This window comes from Leopardus geoffroyi, chromosome C3, assembly GCF_018350155.1.
Source record: "Leopardus geoffroyi isolate Oge1 chromosome C3, O.geoffroyi_Oge1_pat1.0, whole genome shotgun sequence".
Taxonomy (NCBI): domain Eukaryota; kingdom Metazoa; phylum Chordata; class Mammalia; order Carnivora; family Felidae; genus Leopardus; species Leopardus geoffroyi.
Window position 1 is genome coordinate 32,734,627 of NC_059338.1, and position 26,559 is coordinate 32,761,185.

Here is a 26,559-nt window from a genome sequence, read left to right on the forward strand (position 1 = left end):
TCTTTCATTGCCACTGACTTTGGAGTCAGATCTGAAAAAATATCGTCAAAACCAATGTCAAAGAGCTTACCGTGTTTGTTTTCTTCTAGGAGTTTTATAGTTTCTGCTCTTACATTCAAGTCTTTAACTAATTGTGAATTAATTTTTGTGTGTGGTATAAGATAGTGGTCTAGTTTCATTCTTTTGCATATGACTGTCCACTTTTGCCAACACCATCTATTGAAGAGATTGTCCTTTATCATATTCTTGCCTTCTTTGTCATAAATTAGTTGACTATGTATGTGTGGGCTCTCTGTTGTGTTCCCTGATTTTTGTGTCTAGTTTTTGGCCAGTAGCATACTGTTTTGATTATTATATCTTGGTAATATAGTTTGAAATCTGGGGGCATGATGCCTTTAGCTGCGTTGTTTTTTCTCAAGATTCCTTTGGCTAAAAAGGGGCGCCTGGGTGGTGCAGTCGGTTAAGCATCCAACTTCAGCCAGGTCACGATCTCGCGGTCCGTGAGTTCGAGCCCCGCGTCAGGCTCTGGGCTGATGGCTCAGAGCCTGGAGCCTGTTTCCGATTCTGTGTCTCCCTCTCTCTCTGACCCTCCCCTGTTCATGCTCTGTCTCTCTCTGTCCCAAAAATAAATAAACGTTGAAAAAAAAATTAAAAAAAAAAAAAGACTCCTTTGGCTATTTGGGATCTTTGTGTTCCATACAAATTTTAGGATTGTTTGTCTAATTCTGTGAAAAATGCCATTAGAATTTTGATAGAGATTATATTGACTCTTTAGATTGCTTGGGGGTAAAATGGACATTTTAGTAGTGTTCTTTCAAACCACAACACCAGACTATTCATTTGTGTCCTTTTCAGTTTCTTTCATCAGTGCCTTACAGTTTTTAATGTATAGATCTTACACCTCCTTGATTAAATTTGTTCCTAGGTATTTTATTCTTTTGATGCAATTGTATATGGGATTGTTTCCTGATTTCTCTTTCTGATAGTTAATTGTTAGTATAGAAACACAACAGATTTTTGTATATTGATTTTGTATCCTGCAACTTTACTGAACTTGTTTATCACTTCTAAGAGCTTTTGTGGTGGCATCTTTAGTGTTTTTTATGTATGTATGTATATATCAAATCATGTCACCTATAAGTAGTGACAGTTTTACTTTTTCCAGATTAGATGTCTTTTATTTATTTTTTCTGCCTTGTTGCTCTAGCTAGGACTTTGAATACTTAGTTGAATAAAACTGGTGAAAGTGGGCATTCCTGTTTGTTCCTGATTCTTGAAGGAAAAGCTTTCAGCTTTTCACTGTTGAGTATGATGTTACTTGTGGGTTTGTCATATATGGCCTCCATTATATTGAGGTACATTGTGTCTATACCCCTTTTGTTGAAAGTTTTTGTCACAAATGGGTGTTGAATTTTGTCAAATGGCTTTTGTCTATCTGTTGAGATGATCACATGATTTTTATCCTTCATTTTGTTAATGTGGTCTATCACATTGCTTGATTTGCAGATGTTAAATCATGCTTGCATCCATAGAATAAATCCCACTTGATTATGGTGGATAGTCCCTTTAATGTACTGTTGAATTTTACTTGCTTATGTTTCGTTGAAGATTTTTGCATCTCTGTTTATCAAGGATGTTGCCTTGTAATTTTCTTTTTTGTGTTGTTTTTGACTGGTTTTAGCCTCAGGGTAATGTTGATCTCATAAAACGAGTTTGGGAGCATTCCCTCCTTTTCAGTTACTTGGAAGAGTTTGAGGAGGATTGATATTAAATCCTCTTTGAATGTTTGGTGGAATTCACAAGTGCAACCATCTGGTCTTGGACTTATGTTCGTTGAGAATTTTTTGATTACTGATTCAGTCTGCTTACTAGTAATCAGTCTATTTAGATTTTCTATTTCTTCATGATTCAGTCTTGGAAGATTGTAACTTTCTAGGAATTTATCCATCTTTTCTAAGTTGTAAAATTTGTTGGCATTTAATTATTTATAGTAGTCTCTTGTAATCATTTGTATATTTCTTTGTTATCAGTTTTATCTTCTTTGATATCTGATTTTATTTATTTGAGAACTCTCTTTTTTTTCCTTGTGAGTCTAGCTAAAGGTTTGTCAAATTTGTTTCTATTTTTAAAGAATCAATTCTTTGATCTTTTCCTTTGCCATTTTAGCCCCTATTTCATTTATTTGTGCTCTGATCTTTATTATTTCCTTCCTTTTACTAAACTGGGTCTTCATTTGTTCTAGTTTTTTTTAGGTTTTTTTTTTTTTTTTTTTTTAGATTTTGTACTTGATGATTTTCATGTTTCTTGAGGTAGGCCTACATCACTATAAATTTTAGAACTATTTTGCTGTATCCTATAAATTTTGGTGTGTTGTATTTTCATTTGTCTTAAGGTATTTTTTTATTCTTTTTTTGATATCTTTGTTGAGCCATTGGTTGTTCAGTAGCATGTTGTTTAATCTCCACATATTTGTGATTTTTCCAGTTTTCTTCTTATAATTGATATCTAGCTTCTTACAATTGTGGTTGGAAAATATGTTCGATACAATTTCCATTTTCTTGAATTTATTGAGACTTGTTTTATAGCTTAACATATGATGTATCCTGGAGATTGTTTAATGTACATTTGAAAATAATGTATATTCTGCTGTGTTGGGATGGAATGTTCTTTATATATACATATATAGTCCATCTTCCTGCTTGGATGATCTATTCTTTGATGTAACTGGAGTATTAACATATCCTGCTATTATTGTATTGCTATCAATTTCTGCCGTTACAAATGTTATATCTTCTTGCTGGATTGACCCCTTTGCCACTGCATAATGCCCATCTTTATCTTTTATTAGATTCTTTAAGAGTCTATTTTGTTTGACATAAGTATAGCTACCACACTTTCTCTTGGTTTCCTTTTGCATGACATATCTTTTTCTATTCCTTCACTTCTAGTCCAGTCTGTGTATGTTCTTACATATGATGTGAGTCTCTTGTAGGCATCACATAGATGGGCTAGTTTGTTTTTTAAATTATTTAGCCACTTTATATCTCTTGAGTGGATAATTTAGTCCATTTACATTTAATTATATATACTTATGAACTTGTTGCCATTTTATTTAATTATTTTATGGCTCTCTTATGGTTCTTTTCTTTTTCTATCTTCTCTTGCTTTCTTCCTTTTTGGTTTGATGGATTTATATAGCTGCACGCTTTGATTCCTTTCTCATTTTCTTTTGTGAATCTACTATAGGGTTTTGCTTTGCAGTTACCATGAGGCTTACATATAACAGCTTATATACATAATAGTCTAAGTTGACAGCAACTTAAGTTTGAATGCGTTTTACCCTCTCCCCATAAAAATATGTTTTATATTTTTCATATCAAGTTTAAATCTTTTTATTTTGTATATCCCATAACTAATTATTGCAGTTATAGTTATTTCTACTACTTTTGCCTTTTAACCTTCATACTAGCTTTAGAAGTATTTAACTACTACTTTTACTGTGTATTTAATTTACCAATCAGATTTTTATTCATATTTTTTCTTATTAATTATTACCCTTTCTATTCAACTTAAAGAAATCTCTTCAACATTTCTTGTAGCGCCGTTGAGTGCTGATGAATTCCTTTAGCTTTTGTTTGTGTGGAAAGCTCTTTATCTCTCCTTCAATTTTGAATGATAAACTTGCAAGGTAAAGTATTTTTGGTTGCAAGTTTTTGTTTTTGTTTTTGCTTTTACCCAGCACTTTGAATGTATCATGCCATCCCCTTTGGCCTGCAGAGTTTCTGCTGAGAAATCTGCTAATAGCGTTGTGGGGGTTCCTTTGCAACAAGTTGTTTTTCTCTTGCTGCTTTTAAGAATCTCTAACTCTTGATGTTTTAATTATGTTTATATCTCTTTAGGTTCATCTTGTTTGGAAGTCTCTGGGCTTCCTGGATCTGGATATCTGTTTTCTTTTGCAGGTTAGGGACATTTTCAGCTATATTTTTTCAAATAAGTTTTCTGCCCCCTTTTGTCTTTCTGGAACTCCTATAATGTGGATGTTATTCTGCTTGATATTGTCCACAGGTCTTGTAAGTCCTGGTCTTGTAGTGCACAGCTATCTTTACTTTTTAAAATTAGTTTTTCTTTTTGCTGATTTGTTTAGGTGAGTTCTACTGCCCTGTCTTCTAGATCACTGATTTCATCTGCTGTTGAACCCCACCAGGGCATTTTTCAGTTCAGTTATTGTATCTGTGATTTCTATTTGGCACTTTCTTGTTTCCATCTTGTTAAAGTTCTTGCTGTGTTCATCCATTCTTCTCCCAATTTCAGTGAGCGTCTTTATGACCATTACTTTGAAGTCTTTATCAGGTAAATTACTCATTGCCATTTCTTGTCTGTTTCTTTCTGATGTTTTATCTTGTTCTTTCATTTGGAGTATATTCTTTTCTCCTCATTTTGTTCAGCTTTCTATGTTAGTTTCTATGCATTAGGTTTAACAGCTATCTCTCTCATGCTAGAAATAGTGACCTTGTGTAGATGAACCTTATCATTTAACCTTGCCCTAGCTCTTGGTTGTCTCTAGAACCTTTGTGATTGTCTAAGCAGCCTGATGTAGTATTGATAGGTCCTAGTTGTTGAGATAGTGCCACATTCTCTGAATATTCAAGAGGGAGAGATCTAATAGCTCCTAGTTTCAGGCTGATTGGAAGCTAGACCCTCAGGCAGCAGCTTTAAAGGTATGTAAATATATAATTTTGAGGGACAACAGTCAGAAAGCCTGCTTGTCTCCAGGGCCATCAATCTGGTGGTGTACCCTTGGCGACAAGTGGCAAAAAGTGTTTCACACAAGTGTGTGGACTCCTTTCTGTGCGGTATCAGTGAGCTGCAGCAAGTCCAAGGGAGATTGCAAAGATGATGTCCCCTGGTCTATGTTCACTGAGAGTCCCATAGCCTGTAGATGTGTGGTAATCCTGGAGTGTGCCCTCAGTTGAAGCGCCGGATAAGTAGATAGGAAGACTGGGAGTGTGTTTCCTTCTGCTGTGTATACAGTGCCCTGGGGGTGGTAGCCTGCCAAGAACCATCTCTTCTATGGTTTCAGACCTGTGGTGCCCAGAAACACAATTCTTCCTGGCCAGGTGCTCAAGGGGCATCCTCTATGTAGGCTGTGCTTTCCCACTGGCTCTGGTGGGGCTGCAAGGATGGGGAAGGGCAGGAGGTGCCCACCAGCACGAGAAAGATAGAAGGAGAATGCAAAAATGACACCCACCAGCACCTCCATCCCAGCAGAGAGTTTGAATACGCTCCTCCCCCTCTGGCAGATGCTTTAAGATTAGCAAATGAATCTCCTTCATGTGTGTCTAGGTGCTCTTTATACTGCTACTTTTATGCTTGGTCCTGAGGCAGATGAATCTGTGTACAAGTTCTTTAAGAGTAGAATCTCCATGGGCACCTGGGTGGCTCAAGTCTCTGACTCTTGATTTCAGTTCAGGTCATGATCTCACCTTCAGTGAGTTTGAGCCCCTTATAGGGGCTCGGAGTCTCTTGGGATTCTCAATCCCAAACCCCCCCCCCCCCCCACACACACACACACTCACTCACTCACTCTTTCTCAAAATAAATAAATAAACATAAAAAGAAAGTAGAATCTCCATTCTCTACAACTTTTTTTTTTTTTAGTATCATTTGTTCAAGTTGGCTAACATACAGTGTACATGATTTGCTCTTGGTTTTGGGGGTAGATTCCCATGATTCATTGCTCCTACAACTTTTGTTTTTTTAACATTTATTTATTTTTGAGAGAGAGAGAATGTGTGAATGGGGAGGGGCAGAGAGAGAGGGAGACACAGAATCCGAAGCAGGCTCCAGGCTCCGAGCTGTCAGCACAGAGCCCGATGTGGGGCTCGAAACCCAAAACTGTGACATCATGACCTGAGCCAAAGTTGGACGCTTAACCAACTGAATAATTTACTTTTAGAAACTCTTACTGTTAAATTGATACTTATGTACCTATAATATGTCCTTCTTTATGAGACCGTTGGTAATACTGGAATATATAAAAGAAAATACTGTGAGCAAATTCATATAATTTTAGTGTTCTGAGAAGAGGGAATAAGAGAGACTGTATCTGTATTCCTTAATAGAGGAAAATACATTGTAGGTTCACAGAAGTAAAGCAGAAGTAAATCTATAACTGTTATATTTTTCTTTTTCTTTTTAACCCAATGCCACAGGCTTTGTAGGTTGATACTTAGATTTTATAATTGAAGTTACCCTTACCTGATCAACATCAGGCAAGTTTAAAGTAATTTTGAAAGCTAGACTTTAAAAAAACTTCATTAGCCATAGGAATTTTGTTTAGACAGGGATTAATATTATCCAGAATATTTTGTGGATATATTTCATTGTTTAAATGGTCAAGAGATAAATTCTATAGTCTCTTCTCTTAAAGTCATTCTAAAGAGAATTCTAATAGGCAGTTCTGTATGCACACTTTACAAACACAGAAATCAGAATTATTAAGTTTTGGTAGTTATATGATAAATTGTGTGAAGTTATGTGTCTCGTATCCAAATTCCTTAAAATTAATTATTACCTATTTTGAATAATTGCCATTTCCTTTGGTATATTGCCCCCATGTACACATTTTAAGAGAGAATAAAAAACATGTATATAAAAACTACCTTCATATATGTATTCCTGGGTTTATATGTATAATGCAGAAAAAGCGAATGTGCATATCAAAGTGCATTGTTATTGTATACATCCTACAGGGTGGATGTGTCATATATATATATTTTTAATCCCATTTATTGTGAGTCAAGTAGTGACTGACTGGTAGCTGTTTAGAAAAGACCTATATAGAGTAACCTGTACATTGTATCTTAGTACAGTGATCATGCTAAATTGTATCTATTCCTTAAAAATTAGGTTTAAGATTTTAAAATTAAAATGAAAAGTGGAAGCATTCAGTAATCTGATAAAAAGTTATATTGCCATTTTTATTCAATCCCATTTTGCTTGGATTTAATGATTTAAATGATTTCCTCTATAGGTAGCATCAGTATATTTTATAATAATGAAGTTTTGCCAAATACAGATTTATACTAATTAGAGATATTGCTAGTATTCTTTATGGATAAATATATTTGGTTATCTTTTCCATATTTATTAAATTTAAATATTTAAATTTCAGTTATTTGAAACATTCTTGTGGAAAGCAGTTGTGTAAAACATGTCTAATATGAGAAGGCACAGTGCATGATTTTTTCCAGTAGTTTTAATTATATTTGCTTAGTATGTATTTCACTTATAAATTGTACTTTTTAATTTTACTCTAGGAGAATGATTTGAATGAAACTCTCAAATCACTCTATAACCACCCAGTACCAAAGGCAAACACTCCTGTCAATTTGAGTGTGGTAAGTATTCAGCTATTAATTGATTTTTTTGAGTCCTAGCAGGTTCATTTAGGAACACATGTGCCTTTAAGAAACTCTGCTACCTGGGAACTTTTAATTGTAGTAATGACATTACTATGGTGATATTGGGACTTTTCGATATGTTCCAGCTATCATAACATATGTTGGATGTGTATTTTTGTAGTTGTTAAATCACAGATTTTTAAAAATTATACACTAAAAGTAATCTGTGAGGAACATTGATTTTTGGGTGAAATCTATCCATAATAGGAAATACACACACACACACACACACACACACACACACACATATTCACAATACCCCGCATAAAATGAAAATGGTATATAAATGAGTATTGCCACTATGCTCTATAACTAATCCTATGATAAAAATACTGGGTGAAGAGTTTCTTCTTATTTCCCTACACTGCAACCCATCTTCTAGTATAATCAGCAAACACTGAAAATGTGATTGAAGCTTGTCAAACAGGAAGCCAGTGGTGGTATAGAGTATTTACTACTGAAACTTTTAATGATCACACTAGTATTTGGGGAGATTTTGTAAATGGTCAAAGTTAATTATCACAAATGTGGATATTTTCATTAATATTTGGGATCCAAACAAAGTGTTAAAATTAATTTATATTCCTTTTAGTTCTTCCAATATGATAAACAGTGTGATTTTTAAGGAAGAAAAAAATACATAATGATGCAAGAAAAATTGAAAGAAAAAGTAAATTGAAGTATGTATAAACAAATTCATAGGTCATGTGCTTTTTTGCACAATAAAGAAACTGTTATTTTCATTATATTCCTTATTTGGTAATAACTTTCTTCTTGACTAAATTTTTCCTGTAATTTTGTTTAATAGTAGTATTCTCTGACTATTCTCTGACATTATTCTGTTCTATTTTTACTGTCACCACTATAGTTCAGATGCTTAGTACTTTAAATACTTCTTAGTCTAGAGTCTCTCTTTCTAGTCCTGTCAGATTAAACTTCCTTCAGCTATATAAAGTTTCCTGCTGAAAACCTAAAAGCTTCCCATTTTCTATAGAATTTGTCCAAACTTCCGCCAGGTTGTCAGGACCACCCACTTCTTGGCCTCAGTCTACCTTTTCATTTTTGTCTTACTTTTTGTTTTTTTGTTTTTTGTTTTTTTTTCTAAATCGATTTTCTTCTCTGGTCACATTGTTCTGTTCATCTTCTCAAATGAACCTCGTGATTTCTCACTTGTACACCTTCCTTTTTTACTAAAGCCTCTTTGTAGATTATCCATCTTTAGTCTAGAACTAGCCACTTCCCACCTTTGTGAAACTTTCCTTTGCTGTTAACAGCTGAAAGTATTCTTTTTCCCTGTGATCTCCACACCTTTATGTCTGCACCCTCTTTCCTCGCTCACCGCCAAAGTGGAATTGTTTAGTAGTCATTTGGAGATTGGGGGCTGGAAAGCTAAGGATAACCTGGAATTTTTAACCCAGATATGAGAGTCAGGTGCAGAGATAGTTGTAGAAATGCTTGGGCTATTCAAAGGATGGACTATAGAGAGAATAGAGCACAGGCTAAGGTCTAATTGCCCAAATAGACTGTATGGAAGAAGAAAGCAGATTGAAAGAACGAGAGAAAGCTAAGGAGAAACTCAGATTTGTAGGTCACTGAAGCCAAAGGAATACAAGATGTATGGCTAGTGGGAATGAAGTAGAAAGGCCAAAGAAAAATACCAAGAAAAAAGAAAAGCTCCGAATTATCAAAAATAAGTGTCATTATTTGAAGGAGTTATATTTATAAAATGATTCTAACACTTTGTTAAGGGGTTAAGGAAATGTAGGTTCTAAGATAATAGAGGCAGCTATTTTAGAGCATTAATGAGAGATTTTAAAAATGAACTCTTTAAATTTGAGTATCATTTGTTTAGGAGTAAATATCTTATGAAAATACATTTCAAAAATACTGGATATCGAAACACTTCACCTTTATTGGTAAGAATCGTAAATCCAAAAACTACTAGGCCTCTGAAACCTAAGAATAGAAGATACTGGTTTAAGTCCTGGTTACTAAATGTATGATGTTAAGGAAAAAAGTTGAAACTTTTTAGGATTCTTTTTCTTCATTTGAGAAATCAAATGAGTCCATTTTTGAGAAAGTTGTTTGGGGATTTACATGAAATGACATATCTAGATACCATGAAAAGCTATACAAATATTACTTACTAGTGAATTGAAGTTTTATTTCATATGGAGAAGATATTTTGTATTGTGGCTGAAATAATCTTTTTAGGGAACTTGAGTGTGTCCTATTCTATGTATGACAGTTATTTCTGTAATTTAAGCCTTCTTGTAAGCTTTTGAATCAGTAGTCTAGGGTAGCTTTAAAATCTTGTATACCTTTTCTCAATACAATATCTAAAGAACTGCAAAATCAGCTGGTTGATAGAATATTGCCTCAAATTCGGGTAAAGTCCATTTAGTAATTTCATTTGATTTCAACAACAGATTACTGACGTACCAGGTCCAGTGAGTGCTATGCTCTTCATCAGTGGCAAAATTGGGGTTAAAAACACTGGTCTTCAGCTACTAGTAGCGGTTTTTGTTTTATGATGCCCAATTAAAATTGATCATCCTGAGAATTTTTGTTCCTCCACAAAGTAGAAAGAAAATTTTGTTTGTACAATTTCTGATAGAAAAATGTGAAAAGTCTTGGGAAACTGCTATACTTTCTTACAATTTCATGTTTCGTGAATGCTCCAGCACATGAATTTTTCAAGACTTGACACTGTAACCCCTAGAAAATCACTGAGATTGAATGAAAACTTAATACTTAATGTAAATTTTTATTTTTATGTGTCAAAATAACTAAATATCTACAGGATTTTCTACTCTCGGTTGAGAATGAAAATACTTCTTTAAGATTTTTCTAGCATAAAATGAGCAAAGCAGCATTTAAAATAACATTTATAATTAGTGTTACTTTCAGTGGATAGTGTGGCTACATGGGTTTGTCTCAAATACACAGCAAATTGTGTAAACTTCCCCCCATGAAAGTAAAATATTCATTTTTTCTCTCATATATTATAAGAACCAAGAGATATTTATTGCCAGTGAGCAAGTTCTGAAAGATCAGCCCTTCCTAGTACCGGTGAGTTAAAAGGACAATGGGTTCTAAAAATCACTATTAAATTGAGACAATAATGACTTCTTTCACTGTGTTTTTAAGATGCACTCCAGTCCTTTGAGAAATGGTTAATTTGACTCATTTAAGAAAATTAATCATTTGGAGCATATTTTCTGTTTATACTATCTTTTAAAGCATAGTTTTATGAAATGCAGAACTATTAAAAAGCCCTCTAAATAAAAGTAGTTTATAATAAAGACCAAATGTATGCATATTCTCCATTGTCAGTAGTAGTAATGTTACAGTGCATTCACAGCATGAGATTTCTGTCACATTTTTGTCACAAGGTCTCAGGAGACCTTGTGATTTATCTCATATTATTCTTCTACCCTGGAAAATTATACATTATGACTATGCTAACTAGCCTGTTCTGACTAGTTCAACTGTGCCCAATATTGGCCAGAATGTTTCTTTTCCAATCTTTAATTATAAAATGGCATTAAATATGTCCTTATATGATTAAGATAGTAAAACAGTTTTGGAGATTAATATGAACAGAAAATAAAACAACTTTGGTGATTCAGTTGTGCTGATTTTGGGTGGTAAAATTTGGGAACATTCTGGGGAACATGAAGAAATATACAATATGCTTTTCATATAAGTCGATCTATGAACTGTTGTATTGCTTTATTACAGAAGCTAATTACTGTTTGTTTAGTAGGTGTATGAGGCTCATATTTTGAGATAATCACATTAAAATGTTTTTAATGTTTAAAAATTATGTTCTATTACTGCTTTCTAAATAAGATAGTATTTCTAAATAATATAGTAGCTGTAATATAGTAGCTGATATGTACGAGAGAAATTTGTTGTGATTTATCATAGAAACTCAGCAATCTTAATAGATTTTGATTTATTCTTGTGTAAGCAAACCTTATTATTTTCCACTCTCTCTAAATGTGTGTGTGTGTGTGTATACATTTTTGTCTTGATAAATTTTTTCCAGGATTATTTCAATTTTGAAATTAAATAATTTTAATGAACACTTAATTCTTTGTATGAGAAAGTTACTGCTCAGTCTCATAGACCTGCTGTCTTATTTAAGAATCTCTCAAATTCAGTAAATCCTGAATGTTAATCCTCAATGTTTATTAATTTAGTTGATTTTTTTGTTATTTTTTCTTAAATTATATGTAATGCTACCGAATTTTAATTCTGCTTTTCTTATGTGATTTATTTCTGTTTATTAGCATTCCTACTTCATTGCCCCAGATGTAACTGGACTCCCAACAATTCCTGAGAGTGTAAGTTTTCTATTTTCTATGTTTTTTATGCTACTCATATTATGAATTTTATTTTGGCCTCGCCGTTTAAGAATTTCTGTATAGAGAAAATAATATGTTGTAACTCTCCATTTTTTATTAGAAATAATGAAGGAATAAGGAACAATGGTGTTATCTCTGTTTTATCTTTATTGTGTCTGCTACTTTACTTCCTAAATATTTGGTTGTAGGTAAGGAAATTTTTATCAGAAAAACTTTTTCTACCATTGAGATAGTTTGGTAGGATCATATGTAATCAGTGAGGTCCTGAGACCCCCCCCCGGATCATGTAGAAGAAATATGTCAGATGACCTTACTTGGGTGGAGGGGGATGAATACTGGCAATGGGAAATATTTTCACACACATGGTTTCTTTAGTGACCTGACTGTAGCATTTTAGATTACTTGTATGATTCTATGAAAATCTTATTGTCCTGGGCTTGGTTTCTTGATTTTAATTTAAGTGATACATATTTTGTAGGTCTTGAGGGGTACTACAAGAAATTATTGCTAAATTTTACATTTTAATTAGAGTCCTAATTGTAGCCATGTTAGAAATACTTCCAGTGTTTTAGTAGTTATTACAAATTAATTTTCTGTAGAAAGATTTACATGGCAGGTAGAAGTGATAAAGAGGCTTTTGGTTGCTGTGTGAAAAGGGAATTTTCTCTTACGTAATTTTTTTCAACTTCCCTTGGAAAGACACAGTGAATCAGTGGAAATAATTCTATGAACAGCAAAAGATACATCAAAAACAGGAAAAAACACGGGGCGCCTGGGTGGCACAGTCGGTTAAGCGTCCGACTTCAGCCAGGTCACGATCTCGCGGTCCGTGAGTTCGAGCCCCGTGTTGGGCTCTGGGCTGATGGCTCAGAGCCTGGAGCCTGTTTCCGATTCTGTGTCTCCCTCTCTCTCTGCCCCTCCCCCGTTCATGCTCTGTCTCTCTCTGTCCCAAAAATAAATAAACATTGAAAAAAAAAAAAACAGGAAAAAACATTCCAGAAATACTTATTTTTTTTTTAGAACTCTATTGTTCTTCCCAAAATGTTTTCAGACCTACTAAGTGTTTGGTTTCCAAAAGTACATGGGTTATGAGTGAGTGGAATCTAGGAAGACAGTTGTGAATTTTCCAATATCAAACCAAGACTGTCAGTGGTATTTTTAGTACAGATGCATCCAGATAAGTCCTGTGAAAAGATTAGATGAAGCTGTTTGGAATGTGGGCCTGAAATAGATTATCAACACAGCATTCTGTGTTGAGAAATATTTTTCCATCTAGAAATTACATTCTTTGATATTATAGGAAAAATACTAATGTTAAATGCCATAAAAGTAATTTTGTATATGAAGAGTTGAATTGGAAGGTAAGGTAGTCTTCAAATACACAACACAAGAAATGAATTTCTCCCCACTAAATTCAGCATCACTCACTGATATTATAGTTTTTGTTAGGTACCCTGCCATTACTAGTTGGTCCTGGTAGAATTTCTGCCTTTTGAAAATTGAAGAAAATTAGACTTCTTGTTTCCTTGCCCAACTAAAAAATTTTAGGCCTTCTAAGTCATAGTCTACCTGGTACTACGGTTTCAGTTGATTATCATATCTTATTCAGTCTCTTCATTACTTTATAACTTTCTGATATGCTTAAGTTTGAGTACAGAAAGTTAAAAATAAGAAAGAGTGGATCTGAATGTCAAAGTTAATGTAGATTAGCCCAATTTTGTTTGTATGTGGGGGAAATAATATGAAGTGTTATATCAAGGAATCAAATTAGGCTAACCCCCAAATTAATTTAGTTATGGTGGAATAGAGCAGGTCTGACATGGAATATAAAGGGATTTTCCTTAATAAAGGACCAAAGATCTGCTTTATGAATCCATCTCATCCTCTGGGTTCCTTGTACGTAGTACATAGTATCAGGCAATGATGCCGTCTGCTGAGTGATTGGCAAACATAAAAAGACTCAAATGTATTTTCTGGAACAGCAGTTCTCAAAGTTCAGTGTATATAAGAATTATCAGGAATACCTTTTTAAAAAACAGATTCTTGGAGCCATACTCTGAAGATTAAAATTCAGCAGGTTTACAATTGGAGCCCAGGAAATGGGCTTCTTTTATAAGTACTTGGGGAGGGAGAGTGGAAAATGTGTGATCCTCTGACTGCCCTCTGAGAAGCATTTTCCTGGGGTAGGATTATGTTTCAAATAATAATAGAATGTTACGTGCTTCGTGTGGCAGCAGGATAGTATCACATTTAATTATTTTAATGAATACCATTTTTAATAACAACCTCCTTTGAACCTTAAGACTTGTTTGTAAATGTATAAAATATTTTCCTTCATAATCACCATGAGCTATAACTTACACAATCACTCTTCACTTGTACAGAGAAATCTTACAGAATATTTTGTTGCCGTGGATGTGAATAATATGCTGCAACTATACGCCAGCATGTTGCATGAGAGGCGCGTCATTATTACCTCTAGCAAATTAAGCACTGTAAGTACTTCACACTTCTCCTTTTAAGTGGAACGTGTTGAGCATTTCACAAAAAGACCTACGAACCTCTGCAGACTTAGAAATGTTCTATGTGTATTAACAAGACAATATCTACATACTTTTTTGATATATGGTTTTAATCTGGCTCTTGAAGTACAAAAGTCTGATTTATAGAAGGCCTTCTCAGATGCATTAAGTCAGGTTAATTATTTTTTCTTATCAGGAGATGAGAGTTTTTTTTTTCTTTTTAACTCTCCAGAGTTCATTTTAGTGCCTTCTACCATATAAAGAATTCTTAAGAGCTATTATGAGATCTTTATTATTCACTTGTGGCTTTTTCCATTGGAACTACTTGAAAGAAATCAAGGGGCCATGATAATAGCTGCTATCCTAACCTGGTAATAGGTAGATGCATCTTTGTTGCCAAGTAGTGGTTTGGGAGTAGATTCTATAATAGTTCTGATTTGGAGGAGCTCTTCAGGCTGATAATAACTTAAAAGTCAGAGTACCATTCTGTTTTTTTTTAATCACAGGTTTTATGCTACTCACTGAAATGTTCTTTTGGAAGGTCTTCACTATTGTGGTAAAAGCAGTGAGAATAAGAGTTTTCTTGGGTCAGAGAAGAATATTCAAAAGTATTTTGCTAGGTGTCCTAACTTTTTTCTACAAAGTATTAAAATTGTAATATTTTTACTAAAAATTTTTAATGTAAATATAATTTTGAGTAATGAACAAGGTATTTATTAAAAACATTTAGTGTTGCATGACTTTGCTTCCTTACAAATTTGGTTAATTGATAAGAATAAGATAATGTTTTTATGTTTTGCTCTCCCATAGTAAAAATAAAAAACTTCATTCTGTACAGTTTTAGTACGTTGGAAGCAGTTTTAGGAGTTCTCTAAAATATCTATGTAGTATTCAACAATGAAAAGATGTAGGTTTAGAGAGACTAAATGGTCATGTGAAGGCCAAATAGCTAATTAGAGACACGTAGAGTGAAGCTGAGTGTCCTGGTCTGGTTTATTTCCATTACTTGTTATTTGAAAAAATACAATTTTGAGATTTTGAATTACAATGTTGATATACCCACTTTTCCAAAAAAATTGAAAATACATTATTTTACATATTGAAAAACACATTGTATACATTTAAAGGCGTAAGTATGGAGACATGATGTCGTACAGTCAGAGAACAAGCACAAGTCCTGACAGGTCATTTGCATTTTCTTAAAATGATATTGAGAAATGTAATCTGAATCATTTGGGACTTTTTTATATATTTGCTTTTCTATTTTTAATTTACCATTGAGGTAAAACCATTCTTCCTTCTCCCTGTTCTCTTCCTCCTTATTTTTTAACATGATTTTTTCAAGGTTATAAGTAATATTTCTATATGGATATTGTCCGGAAGATTACAAAGATTGTACAAACTGTCTCAGAGGCCTAGGAAATAATTCTTATCATGAAACCTGCTATATGGTAGGCACTTTGTAGGCACTAAGGATTCAGTAGTAAGCAAAGTCCAAACACTCTTGGAACGTATATTGAACAGATGAAACAATTGAATGAAAATAGCTGTTGTGTCTTATTATGGTGAATACCAAGGGATAAATGATAAGGAGAGTGTGTGTACAGGTTGAAAGGTGAGGGGCAGGCCTCAGTTTTATATAGAGTGGTCATGGAAAGCTTCTTAACGAGGTAATATTGAGCAGAGATCTAAATGAAGTGCAGGAGTGAGCTATGCGAATGAACATATACGCTTCCCTATTTACAAAAACATTTGAAATAAATCTGAGTATATGATTACTATACAATAGTGGTGTTACTCTTTATTGCAATTTATAAACACATCTTAATAACTGGATAACTTCTCTGTGACTATTTCTTCACATGTAAACTGGGAGAATGGTAGTAATATTTATAATCTCATAGGGTTGTTGTAAAGATTGAGATATCTCTATCTCTGTATAGCTATATAAACACATATGTATATATATACACACGTGTATATATACATATATGTGTAATGCTGAGAATTGTATTTGCATAACCTTCAATGTTGATTCAATGATTATTAGCTATAATTTTATAACGGACTAGTTCTGCAGTTTAGAGTAAAAATTAACATGCCTACCCTTTCACTTTATTTGAATTAAATAATAAAATTATTTTAATAAAGACTTGGTATTATTCAGGGAGTTGTTTCTTATGTCTGAGGTAAATTTTTACCAATTGTTTATGACAATTCATGAAAACCCGATGGTGATGTCACTTCTAAGTTACCAGCTTCGTTTTAGTTCATTCTCTGGGGCAGTAGTACTGATAAAAGAAACATAATTCACGCTTGCTTTCATGACCCCCTTACCCTTCTTGTGTGGGGGAAGCTGTTTTACTTATATCTATCTGGAAAAATTCATATATCTATTTCTATATCTTCTGTAAATTCCATGCATAGTAACATTTAAGGTCAAAGACTGGTACTATAACATAAATTAGAAATAAACTATATTTTAGGAAGAATTTAGTGAAATCTCTGAAACACCCAAGGAAGGAATAGTTAAGTATCAATGAATTGACTGACTTTTAAGCTTTTTACATTCTCATTCTATATGCCTTGAAGACTACACTGTATTTAGTATTAATGCAACAAATTGTGTTTTACTCATTTTTCAATTTTTAAGTCTACAGCCAAAATTTTAACTATTGGAAAAGCACACGTAACTTAAGGCGTCTTTGGATCTATAATTTTATGTATAGTTTTAGGAATTTTGTTTGTTTGGGTTTACTCTTTAATAAAACTTCTATTTTATTAGAACCATATTTGTCAACCTTATAGTTGCTGGGTGTTTTAGTGAAGATACACTGGGAGAGAATCAATCAGCTTACTTAAAGGTCTTTTCTTAGGTGCTGTTTATAGTTAAAATTTGTAATTTATAGACATTAAAATTAAAATTAAAATTTATATTTATATATTATATATATTATAAATATTATATATTTATATAAAATTAAAATTTATAATTTGTAATTTATAGACATTAACTTTAAAAAAAGTTAATTTTGAAATATGTTAGCAAAAGTATCAAGAGTCGTATGTTTTCACACTTTTAATGAGTCCCCCTTCCTCATTAAAGTGTTGTATTTTTTGTTTGTTTTGTTTTTTCAAGTTTTTATTTAAATTCCACTTAGTTAACATACTGTGTAATGTTAACTTCAGGTGTAGACTTTAATGATTCACCACTGAAATACAACGCCCAGTGCTCATCACAAGTGCCCTCCTTAATCCCCATCATCCATGGATCCCATCTCCCTGCCCACTAAAGTTTGGTACTTTGTCAGGACCCATTATTACATTTTTCTGTGTTTAAGTTTTATGAATTGGGACATAAACAATTTAGTCTTTATTCTATTGGTATATACATTATCAACTATACACAGAAGTGTTCCTGGTAATCCTGAACAAGAACATTGATTTTATACATGCTGTAGGCAGGCCCTAGATGTTTAAGCCCCAAGAGAATCTCGAGTAGACTAGCAGAACATCATACCAAAGTCTCATGTATTCAAAGCAAAGGAATAAATCATGATATTACAAGAGTATATCAGTTGACTTATTGCTGTTTTGTGACCAGAGGTAGAGAATATTGCTGTTTAAAGTCATGTCATTGGTTCTCAAATCAGTCAGGCATGAAGTCTTGTCATATGCCTCTATAATTGTACCTCACCAGACTTTCTTTAACTAGTCAGCTGGGGCTGTGTATTTTGTCTCAAACACCCGGCTGGCCGGCGTCTGACAGGAGCTTTCTCATCATCCTGTCAGTAATATGTTAACTAGAGTGTATCTTTGTGGCCTGTAGAAGCAGGTGGAAGAAATGCTTCTCTTTAAAGCAGATGTCTAAATGTTAGCTACTATTTTGACCAATATTTAGCTGGTAAATATCACCCTCTTAAAGGCTATAAGCACATTAGTTACAGAGATTGGATTGTATAATGCATGTTCTTTCTGGAATATTGAGAGCAAGCAATATGCTGTGAGTATTGGAATTGTGTTAATAAACTGTAATATCTTCCTTTGTTCTATCTAGTTGCCCCCAGGCATTTAAGCATATGCTTTTCTCTGTTTCTCTCATTAATTCCATCAAGGGCATATGCAAAAATAAATCTTGTGGTCTCTGGAAAATCAACTATTAAAATAGATTTTAAAATTGTAGATTTTATAGGGTTAGACTGAAGGGGAATCCGGGGGATTTTAACCTCTCCATCTAGAGTTTACATATTGATTTGTCTCTTAATGGTACCACCTGTATCAGCATTTAATCTGAAATCTGAAGTTCAGAGAATCTTTCTGGAGATTAAGAATTGAACAGTTGATGGGAGAACAAAGATCATCCAGGTCTAGTTCCTAGTTAAGACTGTTGAAGTGTATTTTTTCACCCCCTGTGTTTTTAAAGCTGCAGCAGAATGGTGCTTTGTTATCAAGACCTTTCAGGGAGAGATATTCTAGGAACAATTTTTAGATTTTTAATTCTTCCCAAAGCCCTTAGCAACCAATTATGTCAGCTGAAACTGTAGGTTAAGAATTCTACTTACCAATGTATTGTTTGATGTGTATACCGCTCCTCTGAACATCATATTTTCACTCAGTGCTAAGTAAATGTGACCTGAGTATGGAAATAGGACCATTGTGGTAGCCCTGTAACACTCTGTTGGAAGATATGTGTGGAGGTCAGTCAGAGGAAACTTCTAAGACAGGAAAACTGGAGGTATTTGTATTGTGCAACTCTTGTGGCGATAGTTCTGTTCTTCACGGAAATGCGCACATTTTTCTGTTTTCTGGTTTAGTCCATTTGTTCCCTTTAAAAGTAAACAATTGACTTTTAATGTAAAAATCAATTGTTTTAAATAACAGTTGTGTCACTAGCTAAGGGGCATATTGTCAATCGCTGGGTTCTGTGAGTTTTGTTCCTACCACTACTCCCATCTCCCCACAAGCAACCTCAGAAGATTTCAGTTTACTGTAGTATTTTCAATCTGGAATGACTGAATTTTGTGCTGTTCATCATTCTCAATCTTAAATATAAGAAAAATTATATATGTATTGTTCGTTTCCTTAGTAAAACTACTGTCGAGATCAATTGGGTTATTTTTAAATGTACCTTTTATATTTATATAAATATAAGTGTAACTCACTGTGGCTACCTCACTCAGCATTTCCTGGATGGACTGCATCCCATAATCTTCTTATCCTGCTAAGGGGCTGAGGGAGGGGATCCGCCCCCCTGTCTCATCTTCCTCCCCCACCTAAGTTCTGTAGATCCTTCCTCCTCAATCCTTTCTTCTGGGACCCCTGTGCTCCATTCCAACTGCCTATTGTCTTAATTCAGGCAGTTGTCATTTCCCACAAACATTGTTTTCAGATGTCTATACTGCATGTTAGCATTATCTGCATTTACATAAAATGATGGTGATGATTAGAGGAGTAGTTCTAGCCAGGAATTACATACTGCACACTGTGAACTGCTTGCTCTTTAACTTCATCGTCACTTCCTATAAACTCGAGGCAGGGACCTTCCTCCGTCCAGGCACTACAGTAACTTCCAGTCACTACCTACCTCTTAGGGCGGTGCTGATATATAGTAAGTAGGTTTCTAGCAATAATTTTTTGAGTCAGTGCTTGAAACTGCACTTTTTTGGGTCTTCTTCAAATGTGTTTTGAATGCTTCTGTCTTCATCCCTCTGAACGTTTTCCAAAATCTGGTTTGCTCTTCAGAGGCAGAGTTTCTGTCAGTAACCGCCATTATATTCTTTCAATCTGAACTACTGTAGTACTTACCATACACTTTCTCTCAAGTTAGAATTACTAGTGAGTTTGTGTAAGTCTTGTATTAGATATTTATCTCTTTGCAGGTTAGAACCATGGTGTGTGTGTGTATGTGTGTGCGTGTATTTAAAACTAATTTTTTAAATTGTGGATATCAGAGAAAAGTTTTTAAAATAAAATTTTTATTAATTGTATTATGAAGTAGGGAGTGTCCATTTGATACTGAAAATGCCAGAGTAGAAATCTGTCTTTTTGACAAGTAAAAATGTGTCTGTTTGATTGTCCCTTTGACACTTGCCTCTTTAAATAATAGTAGTAATAATAATAACAATACAGATTTCACAACTTCTGAAGTTTATAAGTTTATAAAGAATTTAAAGCTAAGACAAGGGACTGGAGTAACAAGGGATGGGCTAGCAAGCAGTGAAGAGAATGCTAAAGAATATAGGCATAGCGTATGTAAAGCAGCTACTAACCTTAGAATTAGGACTGAGATAGAATACCCAAGGAAGGAGCCCCACCTGGGTCTGAGATCTAGACCCTGTTGAAAAGGCCAGAGCCGTGGCTCATTAGATGGCTTATTAGAAGTTGTTGTGGTGCAACACTGGCAGAATTTGTTGGAAACCTGCCCTTGGGATGACAGACATCATCCTTTCAAACTTGCTAGAAAAAGCCACCTTAGGAGTGCTGAGGAATCTCTTCGCAGAGAGATACCTCACTGGCAACACACTACTGTGAGCCCACCTGAGGGGAAGCTATTTATCAGGGTTGTCTCACTGGAGACACTCGCCCGAAATAGCATTGGAGTGGAGGGTGTTGCCAAGAGAAGCTGCTGGCTGCTCAGTACTGCTGACAGTTGCACCCTGCAGTAACCATATGCAGAAGCTTCCTGCATTATAGCAGCTAAGATCTGGAAAGGCTGCAAGCGTTGCAGGAGCCAGAGGCACTACTGCTACAAAACTGCCCATGGTGGGGAGTGCTGGGAGAAACCTCTGGCTACTATCATTTATAGGGGTCAGGTGCTACAGGAGCTGCCTATTACATGGGGGCCTGGTAGCCACCTGAGCTACAGGACCTGGGCCCTGAGGAAGCCAGGCCCTTGACAAGCCGTAAGCTCTGCGGGAGCCTGCTGAATGAGTATCCTGGAACCAGGAAACAAAACCCTTTCTTCCTGAAATGTCTCTTCAGTGACCTTTCCTGACAAAGCTTAATATCATGCCAGCAGTTAAAAGGAATAAATGCCAAGAGGCACAGATCCATTTTCATAGATCAGACAGTAAGGAGGTAAATTAGGCAGTAAATTGATAACAGGTACAGTCCACCCCTTTAGATACTCATCTTCCATTTACACCCTTCTGTACACATTTGTCCTTCCTATGCAACAACAAATCAAATCTATATATCTTCCTTTAAGATACAGCTATCCTTTTTACCAATGTAGACATTTCCCTAAATCAGGAAAAGCACAGTCCTAAGAGCCATTGTAATTATTCAGTTGTGATCACATTTAACTTTCTGTTAATCACCAACAACCTATATGTAAAATATAAATGAGAAGTAGAAGAAAAAAATGGTAAGCAGATAAAAATGAACACGTGCATGTGAAAGGCAAATAAAAAACATGCGAAGTGACTATATCCCGTATTTGTGTAACTGATCATGAGACAGTATCGATATTTATGGCCTGCTTATTTCATTACCCATTCTGTATTTCCCTCACCCTTAGCTAGAACCTCAGATGGTTGGGTTCTTTAGCTGGTGTAGTGATACGAACTTTCACTCCCAAAAGGTCTGAATCCACAACTGTTCTGCTTTTTTTAAATGTTTATTTAAAATAATTTTTTTTAACATTTGTTTATTTTTGAGAGACAGAGGCAGAGCATGAGCAGGGGAGGGGGAGAGAAAGAGAGAGATATAGAATCTGAAGCAGGCTCCAGGCTCTGAGCTGTTTGTTAGCACAGAGCCCAATGCGGGGCTTGAACTCATGAATTGCAAAACCATGACCTGAGCTGTAGTCAGACGCTCAACTGACTGAGCCACCCAGGCACCCCAATGTTTATTTACTTTGGAGGGAGAAAGCATGAGTGGGGGAGGGGCAGACAGAGGGGGACAGAGGATCCAAGGTGCACTCTGCGCTGACAGCAGCAAGCCTGATGTGGGACTTAAACTCATGAACCAAACTGTGAGATCATGACCTGACCTGAAGCCAGACGCTCAACTGACTGAGCCACCCAGGGGTCCCCCTGCATTTTTTTTTTTGTGATTGCTGTAGTTTTCCCTTAACCTTTATTATTAGGCATAGAAATACTAAGAGGTACTCCAGAGAATCTCCTGGTTCCACACATGGTCTTTTTTGCCTCTTTTGTGCAGAAACAAGTCAATTTCCCTTTGGTTATTGAAATCAATCACTCCAGCTGGTAGGTTAACCCCGATTTTTAGCCTGTTGGTTCCGTGATATAAGGGGCCCCAAATGGTGAGGTGGCAATCTCATCTTCTAATGCACAGGGAAGCCTTTATCTATTGGGAGGTAAGATCTCCAGACCAGAAGAGCTCTTTATAAACTGCTAGGACCGGAGCTAGAACTTACACACATGGGTTATTAAGCGTAATAATGAGACAGTCATTCTCACTTCCACCCTTTGATTCCTACTCCCATGTATTCTGGCTATTGGAGAAACAGCACCATAAAATGCTTTCTGATTTAAGGCATATCCTGCATCATGTCTAATAGAATCCTACCCTTTCAGGATATCATTTCCCAACTGGCATCATGACTGAGTCTTCAGGAAGCTGTTCTACTATTCAATTAGGCCAGTTGGTTCTAGGTTATAAGTATGGGTAAGACTGGTTAACTTAATAGGCATGCGCCCATAGCTTTACTTTGCTATTAAATGAATACCTTGATGAGACTCAGTGCTGTGCAGAATGCCATGCTGATGGACATGTTATTCTATGCATCTAATGATTTTGGTTACTGGCAGAGACATTATAGTCAGAGAAGACCTTATCCAGATTATTTATTCCAATGAGGATGGACTTCTGCCTCTTCCATGATGGAAGAGTTTCAATGTAATTAACCTGCCACCAGATAACTAGCTGATTGCCATGGGGAGATATCTCACCAGAAGCATTCTGCTACAAAACCTTCTGAAGAAGCTACCAGGTATTACTGGTGGGCATTACTGACTACAGTGTACTGCCAGGGCCAAGCCCTGGGGAAGCACAGGCCATGTAGGATCCTGCCTGAGAGCACACTGGAACAGGAAGCAAAAATACTTTCCTCCTACAATGTATCTCCAGTGCCCTGTACTGACAAAGTTCTACTTCATCTTCTACTGACTTTAGGCTATCTGGAAAAGAAGAAGTCATCAAGGGCACAGATCCATTACCACGCAGGTAAAAAAGAGTGAATTTGGAGTTAATGGGTAATATTTTAAAGGCACAGCTTCCATGAATCAGATATTTTTTGTGATTTCCTACAATGATAAAAATAGTGTTATGAAAAGAGTAAATAATAGTTAACGATCTGAGAGGAAAAGAAAGACCTTTATTTTGAAGGAAATATTTAACATTGGTAAAGTTTTCCAAAGATCAATTAAAACAGTATTGATTTATTCATTTGTACATTGATGCATATTTTTATTTGCCAGGTATTACATATTGGAAATTTTAAAGTTATTAATTAGAATCATAAATGTAAATAAATACAAATTAAAAAATAAATCCTATGGTGTTAAGTGAACCAAGGCCAGCCAACGTGATAAGAACTCTAATATGCAAAATGTAAAAGGGAGAGTAGTATATTAAAGAGTGGACTTCAGTATGACACTGGTTCTTGAAAGGAATTTATGTCTTCTTGTGTAGGAAATATTTACTTGTTTGTGTGTGTGTGTGTGTGTGTGTGTGTGTGGAGAGAGAGAGAGAGAGAGAGAGAGAAATGTCATGCTATATAATGTAGTTGGAGAGAGAAACAGTAGCCAGATTGTGAAGAAACATGTTTGCTAAATTAAGGGGCTTAGATTTTATCCCACAGATTGTAGGGAGGCAGATGAGGTATATAATATGATCAGTTTTATTTGGGGGAAGAGGACACTGGTGGCATTATAGAAGAAAAAAATGGGGTAGAGAAATTCCTACTAACAGGAGTCTAGTTTTAAAACAAGGAATGACTAGCTCCTGAACTAGAACAGTGACCATAGAGGAAGATGAAATTGAGTTCATCTCATGAGTTTTAGGAACACTGTTAAGAAGGGGCTCCTGGGGGCGCCTGGGTGGCGCAGTCGGTTAAGCGTCCGACTTCAGCCAGGTCATGATCTCGCGGTCCGTGAGTTCGAGCCCCGCGTCAGGCTCTGGGCTGATGGCTCAGAGCCTGGAGCCTGTTTCCGATTCTGTGTCTCCCTCTCTCTCTGCCCCTCCCCCGTTCATGCTCTGTCTCTCTCTGTCACAAAAATAAATAAACGTTGAAAAAAAATTAAAAAAAAAAAAAAAAAAAAAAGAAGGGGCTCCTGGGTGGCTCAGGTCATGATCTCGCAGTTCATGGGTTCAAGCCCCATGTCGGGCTCTGTGCTGACAGCTCAGAGCCTGGAGCCTGCTTCAGATTCTGTGTCTCCTCTCTTCCTACCCCTCCCCTGCTTGCACTCTCTCTCTCTCCCTCTCAAAAATAAGTAAACATTAAAAATTTTTAAAAAAAGAAACACTTTTAAGGAAACTTTTGTTACATATAGAGGCCTGTTTGAAAGTAGGTAAGGAAGAGGAAATATAGAATGACCCACAAAGGACAAATCTCTTTACCAGGTATTTATTTATTTACTTGCTATATAATGGCCGTGGGCTTAATGTCATTTAGTTACCAGTACATTGTAACTTAATAAGTGTGTGTGTGCCTATAAATATCCACATGCCTGTAGATGTTTATACATTAGTTCATATATAGATACATATATTTGCATATATTTGATTTGCATGCTAAATATACATATATGTATGTTAAGTATATATGGAAATATTATATACATTTTTAATATTAGAATATACAATATATGTATAATTATTCATTCTCATTAAATTGTATATGATTTACAAGTTAAGAGTTATTAATCTGACTTACAAAGATTTAGAACTTTGTGATTGCTTTGCAATGGCAATTTTCTCTTTAATAATTGTTGATGGCTTGCAACCAGTTTTATTTTGTTCCTGGTAACATATCTTGAATTATGATTTTCAAAGATGCCTAATAGTTAAAAAAAATAGCATCAACCAATTGGATTTATTTATTGGTTATTTAAAACATTATCCCCAGATACAGTTGCCGTGCAATTATATTAGTGACATCTTCTAAATTAGAGATTTGTGCTTTAGCCCTGACTACTTAAACAAAAAATTAGATTACTTTATATAAGCCATTTAACTTTTATCCTGAAGTTTCTTGTCTAAAAGCTGAGAGAATTGAACAAGAACAATCTGTATGGTTCTTTCCAACTGTTAAACGCAGTGATTCTTTAATTGTACTGTTTATTTCCTAAATAATTGCCTAAATTATGTAGTTTTATATAATTCACATGAACATCTTAACCCATAGTCCTTTAGAATCCAGTGTCTACAAGTTTTTGAGGAGAGAAGATAGATATATTTGAGCCGTGTTGTGGTATTAGACTTAAATTTTGGTGGGAAGGTAGATGGGCCTTCTCCAGGAAAAGCAAAACTGCTGTTGAATTGACTCTGAGAGTGAGAAGTAGAAAGCAGGAAGTTTGGGAATAGGAGAAGATCATGTAGGGAAGAAAATTTGTTTGAAGCCACTGACATTAATGTTTATGTGACAGTTACAGAGAATGAGAGTTGAGATTAGTATGACAGTAATGGTGATTTACACAGGGTAACTACAAGGCAGACTCCTTAAAGGCAGGGATTTTTTTGTCTCTTTTGTTCATTACTATAACCTCAGTGCCAATAATAATGCCTGGCACATGTTTGGTGTCCCACTTAGTAGTTGTGTGATCTTGAGCAATTGGTTTAACTTTGCTTCAGTTTCCATACCTGTAAAATCATTAAAAGAATGCATACATAAAAGAACCAAGGAAGCAAGAAAAATTTAGAATTGTTTGGCTAGGAAAAGCTAATAAACCAGTGAGAGAATGAAATATAAAATAATATTTTAGTATAAAAAAGCATTAAAAGTGTATACTCTTTTTTTATTATAAAAATTGCTATTTTTCCAAATGTTTTCTTAAAGCTATCACTTGATCTGAATTTTAAAATTTTGCTTAAGTAAGAATATTTTATAGTTGGGATAACTTCATAGTTTTCAGATACCTGCTGCTACTCTTTTTGGTCTAAACTCTTAAATGGGAATGTAAATTAAACGTGTTTAAACAGATGGTTTCTTTATGCTTTCCACTGTTTTGTTTTTTT

The 26,559-nt window shown here is 35.0% G+C and overlaps 1 protein-coding gene across 3 annotated transcripts in view; it reads left to right on the top strand.

Moving 5' to 3' along the window:
- Window positions 1-26,559, top strand: part of DENND1B (DENN domain containing 1B) — a 268,067-nt gene that overhangs the window by 129,141 nt on the left and 112,367 nt on the right. For 2 of the 3 annotated variants that reach the window (XM_045456663.1, XM_045456664.1), the window contains exons 7-9: window positions 7,320-7,400; window positions 11,762-11,815; window positions 14,221-14,331. In XM_045456663.1, coding sequence (XP_045312619.1) covers window positions 7,320-7,400; window positions 11,762-11,815; window positions 14,221-14,331 — 246 coding nt within the window. Of the gene's footprint in view, window positions 1-7,319; window positions 7,401-10,475; window positions 10,536-11,761; window positions 11,816-14,220; window positions 14,332-26,559 lie in introns of all 3 variants that reach the window. The other variant, XM_045456662.1, reaches the window with a different exon arrangement.